Here is a 22,053-nt window from a genome sequence, read left to right as displayed (position 1 = left end):
CACCCACATGCACAAATGCACATGTGTGTGCAAACACACACACAAAAATGAAAAATACACATTAGTTTAATCCATTTCTTTAGAAAAAGCCTGCAAAAATAGTCTATTTGCTCTTTGGGGCATGTTTCCAGGCATATCTAATTCTTGCATCGGACTGATTCAACTTGGTGCAAGACTCAATGAGATGGCAAAGTTGGTCTTATACCACAATCACATTTCTGTATTTGCCAGAGCTGCTAGTGACAAGTTTAGTGCTTGTTATAATATAGAACATCCTAAAGGTTTAACTACTTTATAGTCACTTGCAATGGGGATTACTCAAACATGTTTGGCAGGACTGGGACCTTGGAAAGTGTCTCAAGTTTGTAGATCACTGTGATGTTGTGACTGCTTTTAAAAATAAATAAATAAATCTTTCACATGTATGTAAATCCCTTGAGGCACATGCATACGCAAAATCCTACTTCCTGAACAAGAGTTAATAAATTGTTACCAAGCAGAGCCAAAAGAACTGAGAAAGCATCAGATGCATTTAAAACAAACAAACAAACAAACAAAAACTTTTCTGAATGAAGGAGATTAGGGTAAGATCAGGATGCTGCAAAACTTTAAGAGAGTTTATTGAATCCTATGTTGATTGAAGACAAATAATCCACTTCTTAGGAAAGACATTCTTTGTACTCTAGAGCTATGACGAGGAATCACTGTTTCCCTTTTGATTTTAGCTACAGTTTCTGTCAATTATTGGAAGTAGAAAGTAAGTAAAAAGCAGCAACTGGATAAGCCAGGAGATTGAATATCTCTTGCTGCTGATAGTTTATTTTTCTGTAGCAAATAATGGATCTGTGGTCCTTGAACAATTCAAAGAGATTGCTTTTCAGAATACCCAGATACTTAACTCCTTAAATATTTCTGTAACCATTTCCAAGGTTGGCCTATGCAACTACTTCACTTGATAGCTCCCATGAGTTGACTAAATTGCAGTCAACAGAACTTCTTAGCCTCTAAAAATACATTGGTTCACATCTAGAAATGCTCAGTATCTGGCTTGCATTTCCATGACACTGGTTTTCCTTATGCTCTCTATGTAAGATACAATCATGGAAAAGGGAAATTATGTAACCAAATAGGCTTACCATCCTTTTAGTTTGGTGTCATCTTTTTGTGCAGTGTGTGTATGTAAAATAATTTATTTTTTATCTAATATTAGTTTTAACTAGGAACAGATTAATCTTGTTTTGTTTTTTTGTCAACCTCATAATATTTTGGAGTTTGCAGAAATGGCAAAACCATTTCCCCTGAAATTTAAAACTGTTTTTTTTCCCAAATGAGATTTAACTTTAAACCACCACCCCCAACTTACAACCTGTCCGCTGACCAGAACATTTAGGCAGGAAGAAGTGGGTATGCCCTATATACGATCATTTCACTATTTACACTTAATTGTTCTCTTTCTGCCTCTTGGTGATGAACAGTAACTGTAATATGCGTTACAGTTAGATAAACTTTTGAACCCATGATACTAAAGTGTCTCCAAATAAGGGGAAAAAATCACCTCCCACAAGCACAGAGTACATATATTTACAGGGGTTATATAGAATTTTTAATAGGTTTTTTGTGTTTGTTTTTTCTTTTTTTTTTTTTAAAGTTCCCAAAGAATGTATTTACTATCTGGAGAATATTTAGAAACTAAATTTTACAGAAAAGACAAATATAGGGCCTAATATACTATTGTCCAGCTATGCCAGATGAAGGGCAGTAGACACTAGATGTGGTTTAATTAGGCTGCAACTTTATTGCTGGGAGTATCTGGTGGATAAAGTAGAACAGAGCAAGTAATTCCATAGGCATTTACATATACTCAGGGGGTTGCTGGAAGCCCTGTGCTTTATCCATCCTAGTTCCCAGTCAACCCACTAATGGGACCTCATTTACCTTCACCTTGAATGAGGTTTAAAGAAGGGAGATTGACTGCCTGCCATACCAGTCATAGAAGTCCAGACCCTCACCCCCATTTCCACTCCTTTAAATCCTTTCCCAGTCCATTTTATCTGATCTCTGCATTAATTCCCTCGGGAGTACATGCACTGGACATTTGCCACAAGGAGGAACTAGCAATTAATTTAGCTGCCTCTCTCCTGCCACCAAATACCTGGCTGGATTCCCAGACATCTACTACTGCCTTCTTTAGTATTGGCCAAAAACGTATCAGCTCTCAAGTCTGGCAGATGGATTCCATCCTCCCAGAATAACTCAGATATCCCGTGCGCTATGCCTGGATGAGAAATTATCAAGTCCACCTACGCCACCTATGAATTTGCCCACCTCCCTGTTCACATACCTCGCAGCGTTGTCGACCTGAGGGAGCTTTACAGCTCCGCACCACACAGTGTGTTGCAACATGTCCGACCAAATAATTTTTAATCCTGGGAAAAGTTCTCAGATTTGTCCAAAATCCCTTTTTAGCTCTGAACATTAAGTTCACCCCATTATATGTTCCCAAGTCATTTCCCCCATCTCTGAGGTGAATCACAATCATATCTGGTGCTGCTCATGGGCCACAACTGCGTAAAGAAGGGGCATCAGCTGGTCCCATTACATGCCCCTCCTCCAACGCCAGCTCTAGACTGCTTCATCACCAACGACCAGCTGTGAACCCGCAAACAACCTGGGAGCCCACCTATGCACCCAGTGAACAATACTGTTCTCACAGCTCTAAACTTTCAAGAATCCAGAATGCAAGCACAAGGGAAAATTAACACTGATTCCCACTTGGGATCTCACACACATTCTGTATGTTTCAGAATGCCATTGCCCAATTGCCTCAACCGCCATACCCAGCTGCTGCCCCAGTCCTGAATTAGCGAGAACCAAATTCATGCTCTGAAAGCCCCAATCTCATCAGTTCTCATCTTAAAACTGCAACAAACTGGAATGTTGTGAGGGGACTCCTGTCACTGTGAATAAAGAGGGGCCCATCCCTCCCTGGTCTTCTCTGTTTTCATAGCCTCTACAGGGCAGATCCTGGGCTCACCACCCTCCTGTAAAAGCGGATTCAGCCGAGCCTGCTTGATCCATCTTTGACCTCCTCAAGGCTAATATAATCGATCACCCCTCAATTCCATAGCCCTTCCAGAAGACTCCCTACTTGACCCAGGTACTAGCTTGCTGACCCTAAAAGCTCCAAAACACACTACCAGGAATGCTGCCCTGAACAAGGCCACCTCTTGTCCACAACTACACATGGGCTCTAGGATCTGCACCAGATCCCTACAGGTTGATACTAAGTAAGTTCCACTAGCTTATCAAAATTAGGTTAAAGGATAATTTAACATTTCATTTTTTGCATTGGATTTCAATGCACTGAACATATGAACTAGTTTTAACTGAAGTGATTTTGTTAAGACTATTTTAAAGACAAAAACCTCAGATATTTTGACTAGTAGCACTTCTATATCTTCTTTAAGGATTAAGAGCTTAGATATATGTATTTCCTCTCAACCCAAAAATATTTTTTTTTTAATGCAGAGATTTTAATGGTCTTGAAAACCTCTACAGAGGTAAGGAGGCAAAGACAACTCAGCTGTAGAAAAACTAATATTCTTAGACAAGAAAGAAAAATAGCCGCATTAAGAGCCATATGCAGTGCTATTAAATTGATATCGTTGAATCAACTATGTTGATACAACATGGTTTTACCTCCCTTGGAGTGGTTTATGTTAAACATTTGAACAGCCATGGAGGATGAAATGGAGATGACAGTCTCCCAGCTTGATGTCCCAGTTAGAGGTCATCCTGCTGGAAAATCAGCAAGAAAAATTGTTCTGCTTAGCAGATGTGATATAGCATCAACAGGTCTAGTTGTGTATGTGAATCTCTTATCTTTTTTAGAAAGATATTTGTATTGAATACTACCCAAATGCAACATGGATGAAAGAGATACTATAAAAAGGGTATGTCATATATTTGTACAACATATTTGCATAACAGCTTTATAAATAGTGACAAAACTATCTATAAACTACTTTGTTACTACTGCTGATGATTGGCTTCTAATTGTGCATACAGTTAGTCTATGCTGAACTATCCTATTAAGTTTGTAATCTTATACTTTCTCCTCGCTGCCTCTCTACAAGCTGCTTATTCATTTCCAGTCTGTTATGTCTTATTTTTCAGACTGCAGTCTCTTTGGGGCAAGAGCAGCCACTGTTTGTACAGTACAGAGCACAATTAGTCCTCAATCTGTCTGGGGCCTCTAAGTGCTAATATAAAATGTATCCATAATGTGACTTTTTATTATTCATTTTAAAGGGTCTAACAATGTGGTATGCATGTGTTATTTATATAAAAGGTTAATGTACAAAGGATGCCCCGATAGAAACAATTCTTAAAGCACAGGATTAAAGAAGTGTTTAATTACCCTCCCTCATCATCTTATAATAACAGACAAAGTTCTTCCAAGGAATTTAATGTCTCTTGGCTATGCCCCGTTGTCAAATCCTGGCAGAGTATCATTCATTACCAGAAAATGCCTTGCAATTCACCTTTTTTTGTTTTTTTTTTTTTTGGGGGGGGGGGGGAGGGCAGGGTTTAGTGGTATTTTACCCTCAAACGTGACTCTAAAAAATTGTATATGAAGCTCCATGCTTATTATATCTGATTCCCAGATCAAAATAGCTATTTTAATAGTAATTCTTTTTTTCTTAATGCCACACTTGCAAATTCCTCATGGGATCTGAAAGCCAGACTTTCCCTTTTTTGCATTACCACCACCAACAAAAATTCTTCAGGAGAAATCCTACCCTCACAGTTACATCTGTTAAACCCCATGGTCTTCAAATTATTCCCTGTGACACTCTGGAACCTCAAATTTGAGGCTTGTGCATGGGTATAACTAACTTCATTGTGGTTGTGCTGATATGACAGAAGGCAGAATTTGGCCTAGCATTTGGCCTGGATGTCTTTCTAGGAGCAGGGGTTTGTTCCAATGTTCTTAGCTAGGATTTTCCTTCTCCCTACATTTATAGCTGTTGTTTGCATGGTTAGTGTTCACAATCCCAGAGATGACCCATTTTTTGGAGTAATAACCAAACATCCATATAATAGACTGCTTTCAGGTAATGACAGCTTGATATTTTGGCTTGTTGCTTTGCCAATGCATTTAGTTTACATATACTTTTGAAGAACTAGGGACTGCCTTTGAACTATGATGTAATGTACTTACAGCAGCAGTCCTCAACACCCGAGTCTCTTTCATGACTGATTACACTTCAAAACTCTAGTTTAAATGCATTGTTGTAACTTTTATTTGACCAGGATTATGATTATTTTCCCCTCAATCCACCTTCTGGGAAGAAAGTTATCTTCAATCCAGCCAGCCTTCAAATCTCCAACCTCCAGCTAGTTCAAAGTGGTCTCTAGCAAAACTATCATACATCCTGATGGGATAATTCCCAGATGTGTTACTTAATAAAGTTGCAACCTAATTAAACCACATTTCTGGGGTATTGTCTTATGAAAGTGTATTTGGCCCTTTCTGCTAAAAAGGAATCTCTACGTTCATTACAAATATCATCTCTATGTCTTTTCCTCGGAAGGATTCCCTGGAAAAATGTAAGACAATATAAACTGATGCTAATGGAACCCTACGGTTGAAAGAAGCAAGCAGCTGGGCTTCACTGCCTGAAGAAGAAGTGGTGCTTTGGGGTTGCTAGAGATCTAGTTTCACTCCACAGGTACTTAAAAGTTTTTTTAAAAAAGACATTTTTATATAAAACAAACACAATGAAATAAAACAAAATTGTCATTATTTGCAGAACAAAATACACACACAAACCCATCCACAAACCCACAGAAGTCGTGCAGGGTATCAAAGTGTTTAAATGGATAAATAAGTAAAAACATAACCTATTAGTATAAGGGACCAATATATACACACTAAACTGCAAAACTATGCAATAATTTCATGTGTAATCAGACATCCTCATTATTCCCCAAAATGTTTCTATTAGACAGTCATTTTTTCCATTAATGCAGCAGTAGAGTGCTCGCTAAGCCAGTCTATGTACAAGGTAGGAACTGCAGATTTCCATTTTTTCCAACAAACTCTTTTGGCCACTAAAATAGTTACTGCAATCTATTGCACAATGTTAACTGGTAATACCTACTCATTCTGCACCCTTAAAACATACAAGTTTGGAGAAGGAAAGATAGTGGCACTCAGTTTGAGAGAGCACTGAACATGGCATTCCAGAACACATGCATTTTTGACAGGTATAGAGGATGGGCAAAAGGTTGACATGTGACTGTTTGGTAACACACAGTGAGTGCTGGAGATGTAATCTACCCTTAAATGTTCTGGAGTCCAGTAGTCCCTGCTTAATATCTTGTTCTGGAAGAATCACAAGGATAAAGAACTTGAAGTATCTTTCACATTAAGCTAGATATCCTCCCAGGTTTCTGTTAAAATAGTAAAGGCTAAATTCTTTCTCCCTTTTTTTTCTTTGCAATTGAGATTGAGAGATTATTACAAAGCAGTAAAACACCTTAATTCCTACAAAGTGATTTGTTTCCATATTTATTAACATGTTCTTCTAGAAGTGAGAGAGTGAAAGAAACCAGTTCTTCCCTATCCTTTCATGATTCCTTGAGCATTGACACTGAAGAAGGAACTGTGAAAAAGTGGTAGCTGATATTTGTTATGCATGTAATTGAATGAAGACCAGTCTATCATCTCATATTATATAAATATTTTTTTGGTACATCCTTTGGCTATCCAAACTGTCTTAAGTGTGGATTTTGCCTTGATCCTGATACACAGGTTATCCCATAATGGTATGAGAAGAGAATTAGTAAGATCAGATTGCTTTAATTGTCTCAGCAGATTGCAGAATGTCGCATGTAGATTGGAAGACTGGATTTTTCCTCCAGGGTGGGGGTAGCTTCTTAAGGTATATACAAGAAGAGAGGAAATCAAACAGCAAGCTAAGCTTTTTTTCCTATCTCAAACCAGGCTGGTGTGTAAACACAGCCACTGGAGGGGAACCACTACATTTGAAATGTTAGCTAGGTACAAATCTAGCAACCCCATATCTCCAGTTTCTCAGGATTTTTTTTAAGGAACTTGTGTGACAAGCAAGGCTATTTTTTATCCCATATAAACTGCATGATAATCCAATTAGTTGAGCAAAGAGTGAAGGAGGCTAATGATATAAGTCAATCTTGGGCAGATATTCATTTTGGGTAAATCTATTCTCCCCAGCAAGAAAAGAGGGAGGAGACACCACCTCTCTACATCCTTGGAAACCTCTTAATATGTAGTCCGTATTTACAGAAACAAGATTTGTCCTAATGTTCCAAAAACTAACACTTAAAGAAGTTATTTCCTTGCATATTGAAAATGGAAAATGCTGAAACTGAAAGGATCTAATCTTTTGAATATATTCGTTGCTTGCGGATTTATTCAAGTTAATACCAAAACTAGGGATTTCTCAAAAAAGTCAACTACATTCAATAATGATGGGATTGATGAGGCTAAAGTCTTCAAAAATGTCATCAGCATGTACACTGATTTTGTATGCTTTCCTGTTTATAGTCACACCTTCAGTGGCTGAGTGCTGACATATGTCCATTGCCAGTGCTTCAGGAGAGATTAGGGAGATGTGAGAGGAGGCAGACCTGCCGGTGTCCCTCTTTCTAGTTGAAATGTGGGAGAAATAATTTCCTTAGTTTATAGTGAAGTGAGGGGAGAGTTATAATATACCTGAATTGGGTCAGTGTATTGGTCCAAATCTGAATATTTTAGGACAGCTATTAGATAAGGTCATTCAACCCTACCAAAGGCCTTCTCTGCATCTAGAGATAAAGCTATGGAGGGAACATCTGAGCTTGCTGGATATAGTGTTTTTTCTTGTATCAGCAGCAGACAATCTTCCTTTAGAGAAACTAATCTAATCTACATGTATAATTAAAATCAATTAATTTTAAAGTATACCCCAAGTAATCATTCTACTAGCCCTCCCCGAAATATTGACTGTGGCCCCATGCATAGCAGTATGATAAGGGTAGATAGGGTGGGGCAAGAATTGGTGTCTCATAGGCTCAATCTGAAATTCTAGATCTGGCTCTACTCATTCACATTTTTTAGTGCTTTCTGCGGATGACACTGAACTAACTGCTGTTCACTCAAGCAACTACCGGGAATGTCAGGAACAGCTGTGACAAGAGAAACTTCCCCCTTGTGCTGCTCCCCCTGCTCCCCACCAGTATGGCGAAAAGTGCATAGGTAAGGAATTCTTTATTACCTCTCCATGTGCATTTGACTATTCCAGCAGTGCACAGAACATATAATCTAGGATATTCTAGAAAGTAAGGATATTCTTGTGCTAAAGGCATTGGATTGTGATTTAGAGCTGGAGTTGAACCCTGATCTCCCAAGAGACTTCTTCTGTGACCTTGCACATGTCACTTAATATCCTGTACCTAAGTTTTCCTGGTCTCTAAAATAAGGATAGTACTTGGTCTCTCCCACCCTTTGTCTTGTCTATTAAAGTAAGCTCTTTAAGGCAGGGACTGCTCTTACTAATGTTTATGTACAGCACTTAGCACACTTGGGCCTTGATTTCTGGTGGGGGCATCTTGGCACTACATTTAATATCATTAATAATAAAACTTCTGCTGCACAGTACAAGCCTAGCAATACATCCCCTCTCCCCAACAGAGCCTACATGTCCTGCTCAGAGATTAAAGACTTGGTACTCTGAGGGAGTCTGGACACCACCCCCCCATTTGCTCCCCCCACCCCAACCTTACTACCACAGGAAAAACCTGTTCCTCCTTATTTAGGAGAGACTCACCTCCCATATTACCAGCAGTTTGGACAGATCTACTCACTTCTCAATAATACAACTACCCACCCGCCACCAGAAGGATCTGCTCTTGTTATTGTGAGGAATAGCTGCCAGGTGACACTTAAAATAACCTCCATGTGGTGCTGGGGAGTTGGAAGTATGGTGAGTTGCAAGGGGTTGGAGTAAAGGATAGATAGATCCTTGGTAAGGAAGAACACAGAATTGATTATTTATGGAGAGGAAGTATTGCAATGAAGGATTTATTTGCAGGAAGGGGGTGGGGGAAGTGTTGGAATGACTGATTTATTTCGAAATGAAGAGTATTTTATGCTGGAAGTGTCACATGTATCCCTGACTGAGGTAGAAAACTTAGGTAGCCTATCACGAATACCGCTCTCTAATTTAATGGAGACATCCTTTTTCAATCAGATGTGACCAAAATAGCACTAAATAAAACTCAAAAAAGTCCCCTACAATTAGGTTTACACTGATAAGCATTCTCCAATCACTGAATCTTAAAATCATATTTCTGCCTGAACACAGTTTTAACCTTTTATTATTCCAAGCGACATCTATGATCAGTGTAATTATTAAACAAGCAGTTCTGTCAAATGCACAAACTAAGAGAAAATAGTCAGTTTCACTCCCTGCTCCCCAGTCAGTGAATCATTTCCCCTATTTTAACATCACTTAAAAATATTTTCTCTGAAGAAAATGTTATTGTAAATCCACACAACTTGATGGGGGGATCTTGGGACAGGTGTATGTGACTGAATGTACCCCTGTATTCACATCCAAAGACACTATTGTAATAATCTTGTACAAAATATGCCTTGCAAGGCATCATTTGAAAACAAACAGCTCACTGGTCAACAATATCATAGTGAAATGTATGTAGGAACATTTGTAAAGTTATGAACATAAACTGAAGTTATGACTAAATTGTGCTTGCCAGAAAAGTCTGGGGGAGGGAGGGTAATCTATTTCTCAAAGAGAAAAAAAGACAAACTGACACCTCTAGCCGGGTGTCAAAGATGATTGCAATCATTGGTCAAGTGGCATTCATTGGCAGCGAAGAGGGACAGGAACAGATTGATTTGCATTTTAACCACCATCCATGAGACTCCATGCCTCCATCCTCACAACTGGAAGGAACTTCATCTAGAGGTACCCCCACAAAAATGCATTTTCAAGAGTGAGAGGACTATAAAAAGGGAGGTGCAAAACTGTCCAGGTACTCTCTCTCTTTTTCACCTTTTGGACTTAATGAGAGATTTTGATTTGAAAATTTCATTCAGCAATGTTGCGGGAAACCTGTGGTAAGGATTTAACCTTGAACCAAGCCAAGTCTTAGCTACTAGGAAGCATTTTATCTTTATTTCTCTTGTAACCATTTCTGACTTTAATACCTTGTACTTGTACTCACTTAATCTCTCTGTAGTTAAATAAACTTGTTTTATTTAACTAATCCAGTGTTGTGTTTAATCTGAATTGTTGGATAACTCCAGTTTAAAATAGCAAATGCTTGTATATTGACTCCTTACAGGGAAAAACAGACCTCTAATGTCTGAACTGCCCAGGAGAGGGCTGAGTGGGTGCATAACACATGTTTTTTGGAGAAAATCAGGGACTGGGAGTATGTTGAGGTCACTCTGCAGGTAATAGCCAAGGCTGGAGGAAGCCAGAGTGCTGCTGGCAGGCTGCAGCTATTCATAGGCACTCGGTGTGATCTGCAGCCTCTTTGGCTGTTTGTGAGGAGCCCAGGTCAGGAGCTACATCAGCAAAGCATTGTGAGCCACCCAAGGCTGCAGAGCAGGTAGAGGCACATACGCTCACTGGTCTGGATTGTACCACAGTATTTGACAGCATAGGGGAAAAAATACTGATTTTCATTTCAGTTTATTAGAGGTCATTTTAGTGAGTTCACCAAGTTTCTATAACCCTAAGAGGAGTATTAATGTACTAACAAGAGATGGCTCTCATTCTAGAAAGTTCCAGGCAACTTACAAAAAAAACCCTGCATACTGGATTTGAGCCTTTTGTTGCCAGTGTGATCATTTCACTTTTACATGATTATAGCTTAGTATATAAAGAGTTAAGTCATAGTGTCAAAAACAAAAATAGAAATATTGAGAAAACATAAAACGTGCCCTTACAATAGCAAAAAGCTGACCTAATTAGGCTAGCTTCTCTCCAACCAATTAACTTTGAGTAGTCTCTTAAAGAGCTAAACAACAAGACATATAAAATGGATGTTAAATTCAGACTCATGGAATGTCACATACAGCTAAACTGATATCCTTGATTCAAAATCAATACAATAAAAAAAGGGGTTGCCACATGTAGACAGAAAAGACTCTATTCAAAGTGTCAATTCATGAGGCCAGACAATTCCCTATATTTCTGCAAGGGCTATTTCCACACTGGGATAAGGAAATGTTGGAAGTTTTTATTTGCCATTTTGTTGCCTTTCGTGTGTGTGTGTGTGTGTGTGTGTGTGTGTGTGTGTGTGTGTGTGTGTGTGTGTGTGTGAGAGTGAGTGAGAGTGAAGGTGGTGAGTTTTCTTCTTCATCAAATTGGCACAGAGTTCTGCCTTGAAAAGAGGAGGTTACTCACCCTATGCAGTAACTGACTTTGTTCGAGATGAGTGTCCCTGAGGGTGCTCCACTCCAGGTGTCAGTGCGTCCCTGTGCCTTCACTCAGAGATTTTTACAGCAGTATTCGTACCGGTCGTGCACGCACAGCGCCTGCCCCCCCCACTCTGAGTGTACCTTAATAGTATGCGTGCGCAACTGGTCTCCTCAGTTCCTTCTCTACAACAGAGGCTACCCCAACTCTGAAGTAGAGGGCAGAAGGGTGGGTAGTGGAGAATCCACCGGGACATGCATCTCGAAGAACATCAGTTACTGAACAGGGTGAGTAACCTCCTCTTCTTCTTTAAGAGGTGTCCCTGCGGGTGCTCCACTCCAGCTGAGCCTGTTTATTTTGTCCATAATTTCCAAAGAAAACCTTCAGAATTTAGGATTCAGGCTAGATGAGACTGCAAACAAAGTGTAACATACCGAGATACATATTAACAGAGAAAGAATCTTGTCTAAGAATACAAAGGACTGGAAAAGCCTGAAAAATGTAATCCATTATTTTGAAAACAGGCTGAGAATAAGAAATATCACATTGCTTGGAGACCCTGAGGGCAGACACTAGCGGCACTTTTAAAGAACAGATTATTAAGGTGCTGAGGATGGACAACTTTATTTCCTTCTAGAATGTGTTGCAAGAAAGAAAAACCCACAAAGAAAGAATACAAAATACCATCGGTGCTCTATATCTCAGTTTGTTTCAGAAGTCAACGCAGCACATGCATCATATACAGCAATTAAAAGATAATACCACCCAACATGAAAAGGAATGACACACAAGGCAAGAGATAGCTAAACTTAGGGCGTCCTTAGGATAAGGACCCAACATATAAAAAGGACTTAATTGCTTCAGTATACTGTATCTTAATTAAAAGTGAAACTAAAAAGGATAGATGTGCTGTTAAGAGCATTGGACAGGTGGAAAGAGCAATACACCATTTGAAGTTCAGCCTCAAATATTTCTCAAGTGGTTACACTAAAAAAAGCACACCCTTCTTCTCCCTCCCAGTCTGGCCACATCATCTCCAAGCATGCCAGCCATCTGCAAAGCTCTGAGGCTTTGTGCCCTACAAAGCACCCTGTGTCTCTTGTCATGTCAATCTAGATCAACAATACCGTGCAATTGTGTAAAACATTATCTAGGATACTGAACTTTGGATTAAAAATGTCATATAGGAAAAAGCCATTTTACATAAATATATACATTTTCTAAACTTTGATAGCTTTGTTTTCACTCTTTTACAATATTTTAATAGGCTTTCAGAATTAACAGTTGGAATCATGCCATCAGACAGTGGAGTCAAAAATGCCACTTTCATCACATAAATTGTTTCAAACTACTGTAATAAAATGGATAAATTATTTTTTTCTATTAAATTTAAAGAAAGCTTGGTCCTGATTTAAAAACAGAAAAGATATTCATAACTGAATTACAAACCTTCAACTACAGACATGTGAGAAATCCTGACAGACCATTCCCTATAGAAGTAGCAGCTGATGGTACTGTCTATACTTACGCGCTGGTTCGGCGGCAGGCAATCGAACTTCTGGGTTCGATTTATCGCGTCTTGTCTGGACGCGATAAATTGAACCCAGAAGTGCTCCCCGTCGACCCCGGTAATCTTGCGAGGAGTACGCGGAGTTGACGGGGGAGCCTGCCTGCCGCGTCTGGACCGCGGTAAGTTCGAACAAAGGGACGTCGACTTCAGCTACGTAATTCACGTAGCTGAAGTTGCGTACCTTAGTTCGAATTGGGGGGTTAGTGTAGACCAGGCCTAATATGTGCACATATTTACTTGTTATTCTTGGGGCTTTTAGTGTTAACTACAATTCAAATTCTTTATTTTACTATCCCAAAATCTTTTCCATTAGTACATACTGCAGGAAAGTATCCATTTAGCAGAACTAGTCCATTCGATTGTTGAAATGCCAGAGTGCTGAATAAAAAGGACAACAAAAGCAAAACAAGAACTTGACTTACCCCATTTAAAGGATAGGTTTTCCATCCTAGTTCTCCAATTGCAGCTGTAGTATCAAGCAACACCACTAGAAATAAAAATATATGTATATATATATTAGATATTTATTTGTTCTAGACATAGAAATAGAGCAAAATAATTTAAATACCAGGCCTGCATTAATTTGGCTAATTCTACCTCTACAACACTGGTTTAATCCCACTAAAGTCAATGTGGTTGCTTGGCTGTAACTACTAGTAGAATTTTAGCTTTGTGTTTACCTTTCATAGTTAAATCTCAGAAGATATGACTAATTATATGAAAATTCAATCTTTTCCTACAGTGTAATTTAAAAGTGTATTACTCCATTGTGGTTATAACTAGATATGCCTGAATGAGGAAACCCAGTTCCAGATGCCAGCCCCACCTGGAAATTTGGGAAAGTTTTCATTCAGATGTGTTTCTGGATTCAAGCTTTGTGAACTTTAAAAATGAAGAAAAACAGAGTTTAAGTCATTTCCACATTTTAAAGTTAAATGTAATTGGGGTAAAATGCTAAGAAATAATACAATCAATCAATATAATACCACCACCATTTAGCTCTAACATAGCACTTTTCACTGGTACATCTCAAAAGCACTTTATAAAGGTCATTATCTCCATTTTATATGTCATCATTTGTAACTGAATCTGTAGAACAATAACAAAACAACTAGAGAGTCTGACTATAATCAGTTTTGCTAGTCTATTTGGATTAAGTGCTAAAAGATACTATCATTTCCAAAATGTTGTATACTGTGAATCTTTTGCAATTTTCATGTATACTTTTTATTATATGACACAAGGTTTGGATATCATTACACTGACAAAGGTAATAAAAACATTCTTTTCGAAAAGATTTTTGAGTTTATAGGTGTTCAAATAAAAAAGCATAGCAAACTGGGTTTCTTTCCTGTCTTAATTATGCAAAAACAACACACAATTCAGAACTTGTAAAACTGTCAGTAAATTCAGTATCTTGAGATATGCCAGATTGTACCTGTACTAATCAAACAGTTATGTTTGACCTTATGGTCCCATATCAGAATCATAAGCTAAGATTGAGATATAAAATTCATTGTTGACTAGCACTGTTATTTCTATTTCCCCAGTTATAGTGTTTTTAAAAAAGTATCAACCAGGTTTCTGAGAAGAATATTTTTTTAAGTTGCATCCTACAGTTCTCTCTCTCTCTCTCTCTCACACACACACACACACACACTGAACAGCCAGCCTAGCTCTTTCACAAGTACCATTTTACTTTTCAACAGCAAGATCAAAGTTGAGGTACTTATAAGATACAGTCCTGGTAATATTGGGTTGTTGTTACTTTCATCACACAAGAAGGTAAGATTTACACTTATTGCTACACCCATGGCTCAGAACAGATGAAGTTCACACCCCTGAACAGCTAGCTAGGAAATGAACTATGCACCACTCATGTCTTATTTGTTTGTGGTAACAACCCCATGGTTCTCATGATTTTCCAGCTGTCCTAAAGGGACAGTCCCTACCTCAAGCAGTTCACAGACTAAGCAGGTACAAAGAGTCAGCAAGAGGGAGTAACCTTTACTTCAGTTGGACAATACCCTTGAGTTTGAACTGCTTGCTTGAGTAATGGTTTCTGGGATCAAACAAAGCTATACATGTAATGAGTATCAACTTTTCAAAACTAGAGTATATTAATAATTGAAATTATGATACATTTAGATTTACATCTTGTAAGACAGATGCATTTGTTTTTACAATAATCGCCATCACATAATCGAGTTCGGATTAAAAACAAACAAACACCTTTCTGTCATGGGCAAAAAATAAATAAGGTGTGAGCTCCCCCAGCAGAACCTGAAGTACTAATTAAATAGTAATCCCTCAGAGGCTCTAGAAAGGTCCCAAACCATCACCCACTGAATTCAACAAGAATTGGATGAGCCTCAAAACTACTAGCGAGAGTTACATACACACAACATCTGTGTTAATTTTAACACTGCTCTACAGCCAAAATGCTTCTGAAATAAATGTAGTCAAACTTTACTAATTCTGGGTCACTGAGAATGAAAATGATGCTTAAAATTGTTGATTGGCTCTAGTTTTCAAGATATGCGATTGGGTCAGTATATACGACCCTTGACTTGGGAATGGCGGAGGATAAGTGAGTTATAAAGGGAAGGGATCTCAATTTAAACCAGAAATGACTAAAATACATCTTTGACTGGATCTATGAATAAATCTATGACTGGGTTTGGACAATATTTGCTTTTTAGGCAAAACAATGAATGATGCAATCTGAAGCTGGTATTGAGTCATACATTATATGAATTGCATCATGTTATTCCTAGAAGTCCTGGATGATGCAATCATAATGAAGCTTACATCACTCTGCTGAACAAATTGCCCTATATCAGCTCTAGAAACCATACAGTGTCGTGCTCTCTTATTTGTCAGTGTTTGATTTTGCAAAGGGACACATTTCTGTTTAGCCAAAGTGAGCAGAGATGCCTCGTACTTGTGTGAACAGTGCAGATAACTTCTGCTATGTTTGTGGTGAAGTGACTTTTGCATCACAAAAGTGCAGTATAACCACTATGTAAAGCCTATCACCTTTATTTTGGCTGCAAAATTGGAGATCAGGACAAGAGGTGGGCCCCACACATATGCTGCAACACTTGTACAACAAATCTTGGCCAGTGATTGAACAGGAAAAGGAAATCTATGCCTTTTTCAGTGCCAATGATTTGAAGAGAGCCAACAGATCATACCAGCAATTGTTACTTCTGCATGGTGCCTCCAGTTGGGAAAGGTGTGTCAAAGAAGAAAAAGTGGACTGTGCATTATCCAAACATTCCACCAGCTATACGCCCAGTACCCCACGGAGAAGGACTGCCGGTCCCTGATGCACCAGAATCATTCTCACTTGAGTCAGACAAGGAAGAGGAAGAGGATGAAACTTCTGGTCCTGAACCATCAATGTCACAGGACCCACATTTTCTCCCATCCTCCTCCTCTGAATCACACCTCATAACACAAGGTGAACTGTATGACCTTGTCAGGGATTTGGAACTACCCAAGAGTAAGCAGAGCTGTTGGGCTCCAGACTACAGCAGTGGAATCTCCTGGCAGGTGATGTTAGGGTTTCCATGTTCCGTGACCGTCAAAAGGATTTTGTCCCATTCTTCTTCATGGAAGGTGATCTTGTAGCCTGCAACAACATTGATGGTGTGATGGCAGCCCTCAACATCGTTCATGATCCAGATGAGTGGAGACGGTTCATTGATTCATCAAAGACAAGTCTTAAAGCTGTTTTACTGCATAATGGCCATCAATTCCAGTTGGTTATGCAGTCCATATGAAGGAAACCTGTGACAACATGAAACAACTTTTGAGGTGCATAAACTATGACCAACATCAGTGGCAGCTTTGTGGCGATTTGAAGGTTGTTGCTCTTTTGCTTGGTCTGCAGACTGGATACACAAAGTACTGCTGTTTTCTCTGCGAATGGGATAGTCGTGCAAGAGATTCCCACTACATCAAGAAAGATTGGCCACTCCAACAGTTATTAGAGCCTGGGAGGAAAAGTGTTCAGCATCCACCACTTGTTGAATCAAGGAAGATTTTGTTACCACCCTTACACATCAAGCTGGGTCTGATGAAGAACTTTGTCAAGGCCATTGACAAAACACAAGCAGCTTTCAAGTACCTCCGTGGAAAATTTCCAAGGTTAAGTGAAGCTAAGATAAAGGAAGGGGTCTTTGTTGGTCCTCAGATTCGTGAACTTCTTCGAGATGATGCATTTGACCATGCACTGCGTGGCAAGGAAAAGACGGCATGGAAAGCCTTCCAGTTAGTGGCAATAAATTTTCTCAGAAACAACAAGGCAGACAACTATAGGCTGTTGGTGGAAAACCTCCTCAAGGCATACAAAAGCCTTGGTTGCAACATGTCGCTAAAGATACATTTTTTGCACTCTCATCTAGATTTTTTTCCATCGAACAGTGGAGCAGTGAGCGACAAGCACGGCGAGCGATTTCACCAGGACATTGCAACAATGGAGAAACGCTATCAGGGCAAATGGAGCCCATCAATGCTTGCATACTATTGCTGGACAGTGACAAGAGATGCTCCATTGAATGAATACAAGAGACAAGCCAAGAAGCGCCGAGTAGACACTGAATAGGACTAAACTATGTACATAATAGTTTTTTGCCTTTTGTTTCATAATAAATTTTATTGATATAACCCTTTTGCTGATTTTTAAAGTGTTACATAAACAGGACAGTTGAAATATTATCATGTAACGCAACCATAAACACATGAAAAGACCTAGGTTTACAATTTATGATTAAAACTCTATCTACATAATATACATAGACATAAAATGTAAAAACTTAAATATCTTAGAAACAGTAGCCAATCAGTTGTTTTAACTGTCATATTTGAATTCAGCACATCCCAAAACACATAAATAGCACATTTTATCTCTGAAGCAGATGACTTCTCAAAAATTGTAGACCAGTGATATCATTAGTGAAAAAGGTTCAACAACTAATTAACCAAAAAATAAAGTCCGGAAAAAAAACAAAAATTGTCAAACAGAAAAGGAAAAAATATAAACATGTAGTAGTTGACAGTATTAGACTATCACTAGAATAGTAAAATAAAGATAAAAACCAAAACTAGGATATAAATGAATACAGTAACACTGAACAAAAGGTTTTTTTTTTAAATTACCAATTACAAATACAAAAAGCTGTAGAGGTATTGGCAAGTCAAACTTAATGTTTTAGTAATTTTTCCTATATGATGATGTCAGATGATTTAACCATTAGCTGTCCATTAGCTTATCCCTAATATCCCTAAGCAAAATGGCCCATCTACATGTTATCTGCTTCCCAAGTGGAAGCTTTTGTGGCACTCTCTGCTAGGAAGGCCCTCTGAAGGACTAGGATCCATGAAAAGAAGGAGTGGGAGGAGAAGGCACATTTACCTATTTGTCTAAATTTTTTCTCTAACTCAATTTTGCTCAGTTTTCCTTAACTTTGACAAATTATATCTTTTCCTCTGTTTGCCTGTATCAAATGCAGTCAGATCACGATCACTGGTCCATAGGCAACCACCAACTTCCAGTCCACCGATGAATTCATTTTCAATCAGTCATGAGGTCCAAAATAGATTTTCATTGTACTGGGGGCAATACTTTGTGTTAGAAAATTTACTACCAGCTGCATTAGATCTCCAGCATGTGTCTTTGCAATGGAAGTCCCCCATAATATATTTTTTTCTTTCCACACATTCCAGGCAGGTACTTAAGGAGTAACTCATCCTGTTCTCTGGTTTGATTTGGTTGTTTGTTACAAACACCTATCAGTACCCCTTCCTGGACTCTGTTAGTTAGCACATTGACCCATATGCATTCAAAATCCTGTGGTTCTGAGTTACTGATAATGGTAGAGTGTCTCTTAATGTAGATGTGTGGGAACTGGACCTCATCTTTTACCAACTCTAAACAGGTTATATAACCAATGATATAACCAGTTATTTTAATTCCAATCATGCAAGTCATCCCACCAGGTTTCAGTAATGCCAATTACATCTTTAATGAGAATTTTCAATCCTTCTTGCTTGTTACTCAGACTCCTAGTACTGGTACATAGGCAAATGAAAAATTTCTTATCTTTTCTTTCCACACAAGTAGAATCCGTTCATGACACCAATTTTGAGTTTGTACTTCATTTACCTCATAGCACATACCCATTTTGAGGTTTGTTTAATACCCTCATGGCTACTCTGGTTAACCTCAAATTAGAATATTCGCCCCTAGCCTGAGATACGTGTGCCATCATCTATCCTACTGGAATGTTTCTTGGTTTTCCCCAAACCAAAACCTTCAGTCACACAGCCAATGGTTCACCAGTATTTACTGCCTTTTCTTTTCTCTTACTTGTGGGACCTGAAGCATCACCAAGAAATCATTTGGACTTTCCTCTTCTTCAGCTCCCTTTCAAGATTCCTGAAGTCTTCTATAATCTGTGTAGTTCCAGGTCACTTTTTCCAATAGGTATCAGCAGTGGAATCTATCAGAAAACTTTGTAATTCCATGCAATCTTCCAGTTACATGTTGTATTTTTGCTCCAGGAGGACAGAACGCAGTCCTGTTGTCCTTGTGCCTCTTGCTGAATTGTCTGCCCACTTATCTTAAAATAGATTTACCAATGACAAGTATTTACTTTCTTGGGTGTCTGAAAAATCTCTCCATGGCTGCTAGCTTCATATCACAAGGACACCCACCAAATATATTCCCTGTGGCTTTCTGTTCTCTTCACCCAAAAAGAAGTTCGTTAGTAGTAAACTCGCTAAGTATCAGATAACAATTCCATACTTCTAGCTGGGTTGAGCACCTCCTGGTTCTCTTTCCCCTTTTGGAATAAGTCACTATTCTGCTTCTTCAATTTCTGTGCTTTGCAGTTCCCTTATCATTGTTTCTCTCCTCAACCTCCCCTCCCCCCCCCCCGCCCCATGTGGTATCTGTGGCAATGATTTCAGTGTCTGGTTGTTCAAAAAGTCTATTTTCTTGGATGTTGTGTGGTGTTGAAACTTACATTTCCAGTTCATGTATCTTTCTAGTCCCACCTGCTTATGGTTAGTTTGATCATGTGGGGGGTTACGTCTTCTCTTGACTCATCCCTCTGGCCAAATCACTTTAAATTTTCTCCCCTGCCAGGGTACCCATGCAATTGCAGGATAAGGGCCCATTTGAAGTACTACAAGAATTTAAGACTTTCACCTTTTTAAATACCCTGCAAAAATTGAAGCTTCAAGTGTTGAAGGTCAAGAATTTGGATAGGTTTAGGATTTTCAGGAAGGAGCAGCCCTGGCATAAATAAAAGTCTATTCTTATGTTCTGTTCACTACTTTGTAGTTTATTTTTAAATAATGTATTAAAAGAACACTTTTTAAATAAAAATAGCATACACAAAGGATTTTTTTTTTTTTTAGAAAAGTCAGAAACAGTCAGCTTTAAAGATGAAGCATGGATACTTCAATGGCTTTTTGTTTTGTTTTTTAGTGAAGAGAAGTCTGCTGCTGTCTGAACTCTGAGAAGCATACTGGACAGAATTCATCCTTGAGGTAGCCTCAGTGATCTAACTAGAATTGCACCTGAGCCTGATTTAGACCAATATGTTTACCCTCTAAATATAAAACTGAGTGTTTCGACCAGTTTCCCTCTCCCCCTCTGCATCTTGTCGCCCTCTTCCCCAAGAGAGCTGGGGTTCCAAAACAGCCCGTCCATCTCCTAGGAAGCTCCTCTGCACAGTGGGCTAGTATAGAAGCCATAGTCCCCTCATGATATTTACATGGGTGTTAGGCTCATTGGGTTTATGTAATTGTGCTTTTAATATTCCTGCCCTGTCTGATGCATCCATCTATAACTTTAACATCTTCCTTCCCAACATCAGGAGCCTGTCCATATGGCCATGTTACTGGTGGTTGCATTTATGAAGAGGCTCAAGTGGGAGCAGCTGTCCCCATGTGACACCCACTGTACCAGCATAACTTTTACCCAGCACACGTCTTTTTCCAAAATCACAAGTTTAAGCCCTGAAACACTCAAATTCATGCAAATATTCCAAAGATTGGGAAACAATCAAATGAATTATCAGTTATTGACATACAATACCAGTCAGTTTAAAGAAATTAGGAGCTTGCCCAACCATGGAGTTTTCATATTTGATTTCATGTGATGCCAACACATACCTTGGGTGTCATCTCTGTACATTCATATGGGCCAAAGAATGCAAGTACACTTTGAAAGTGTATTTGCTATGCAGAAATCTTTGATAATAAACTTGCACTGAACTCTTTTTGGGTTAATAATTACAATAAGCCTACCAAGAGTTAGTTTTTTTTAATCTATAATTTTTACTACTGTGAAAACTTTTGCCAGAAGAAACTAGTACACATTATGTTTTCAAGAATCCCAAATTACTGCCTGCTTTTCCAAAAGACTAATTCATAAGCATAACAAAATTGTAAAAGAGGATTGCAAAAAATCATATTAACACAGAGAGACAGTCAGCCTGTTAACTTGTGGATTGCATCTGCATTTTCAAGCTTTCCTTGGGGGTGCAAAGGAGGAAAAATAAAGTGGGAGAATAAAGTCTTGCTGGGCCTGGCACATGACAAATTAGGCCTCACATGGGGCCTGGGGCATTAGGCCTCACATGGGATGTAGTTAGATTGCTGCATACCAGAAGATGGGGGAGTTGGTCTGGGGATATCTGGTACATGAACACAAAAGGGACTAATTCCTAGTTGTGTTACAAGCAACCGGATTGGATACCAATAGGATCTGAAGATAGAAACCTCAGCCGGACAGCACAGGACTCTATCATTTGAGCTAAAGAAGTAATTCCCTTAGCTGGTAGAAGTAAATTGTTATCCTTTACTAGGCTATTCAGGAAATTAAGTTCAGGATGAGAAAATATGTTCTCTGAAACAATGTTGTGTCTTAGTAATAAAAACTGAGTGAATAGCTAAGATATTCCTTTGTGGCCTTCATAGTGCTGTGTT

The 22,053-nt window shown here is 38.8% G+C and overlaps 1 protein-coding gene across 6 annotated transcripts in view; it reads right to left on the bottom strand.

Moving 5' to 3' along the window:
• The window catches only part of EPHA6 (EPH receptor A6), an 875,247-nt gene that overhangs the window by 814,729 nt on the left and 38,465 nt on the right, over nt 1–22,053 (bottom strand). For all 6 annotated transcript variants that reach the window (XR_010599810.1, XM_065589211.1, XM_005283660.5 and 3 more), the window contains exon 2: nt 13,470–13,534. Coding sequence is in view for 5 of the 6 variants with exons in the window: in XM_065589211.1 (XP_065445283.1) it covers nt 13,470–13,534 (65 nt within the window). In the remaining variant the exon portion in view is untranslated. The remainder of the gene's footprint in view (nt 1–13,469; nt 13,535–22,053) is intronic.

Source organism: Chrysemys picta, chromosome 1, assembly GCF_011386835.1.
Source record: "Chrysemys picta bellii isolate R12L10 chromosome 1, ASM1138683v2, whole genome shotgun sequence".
Classification (NCBI taxonomy): domain Eukaryota; kingdom Metazoa; phylum Chordata; order Testudines; family Emydidae; genus Chrysemys; species Chrysemys picta.
This window is presented reverse-complemented; position numbering and strand designations above follow the sequence as displayed.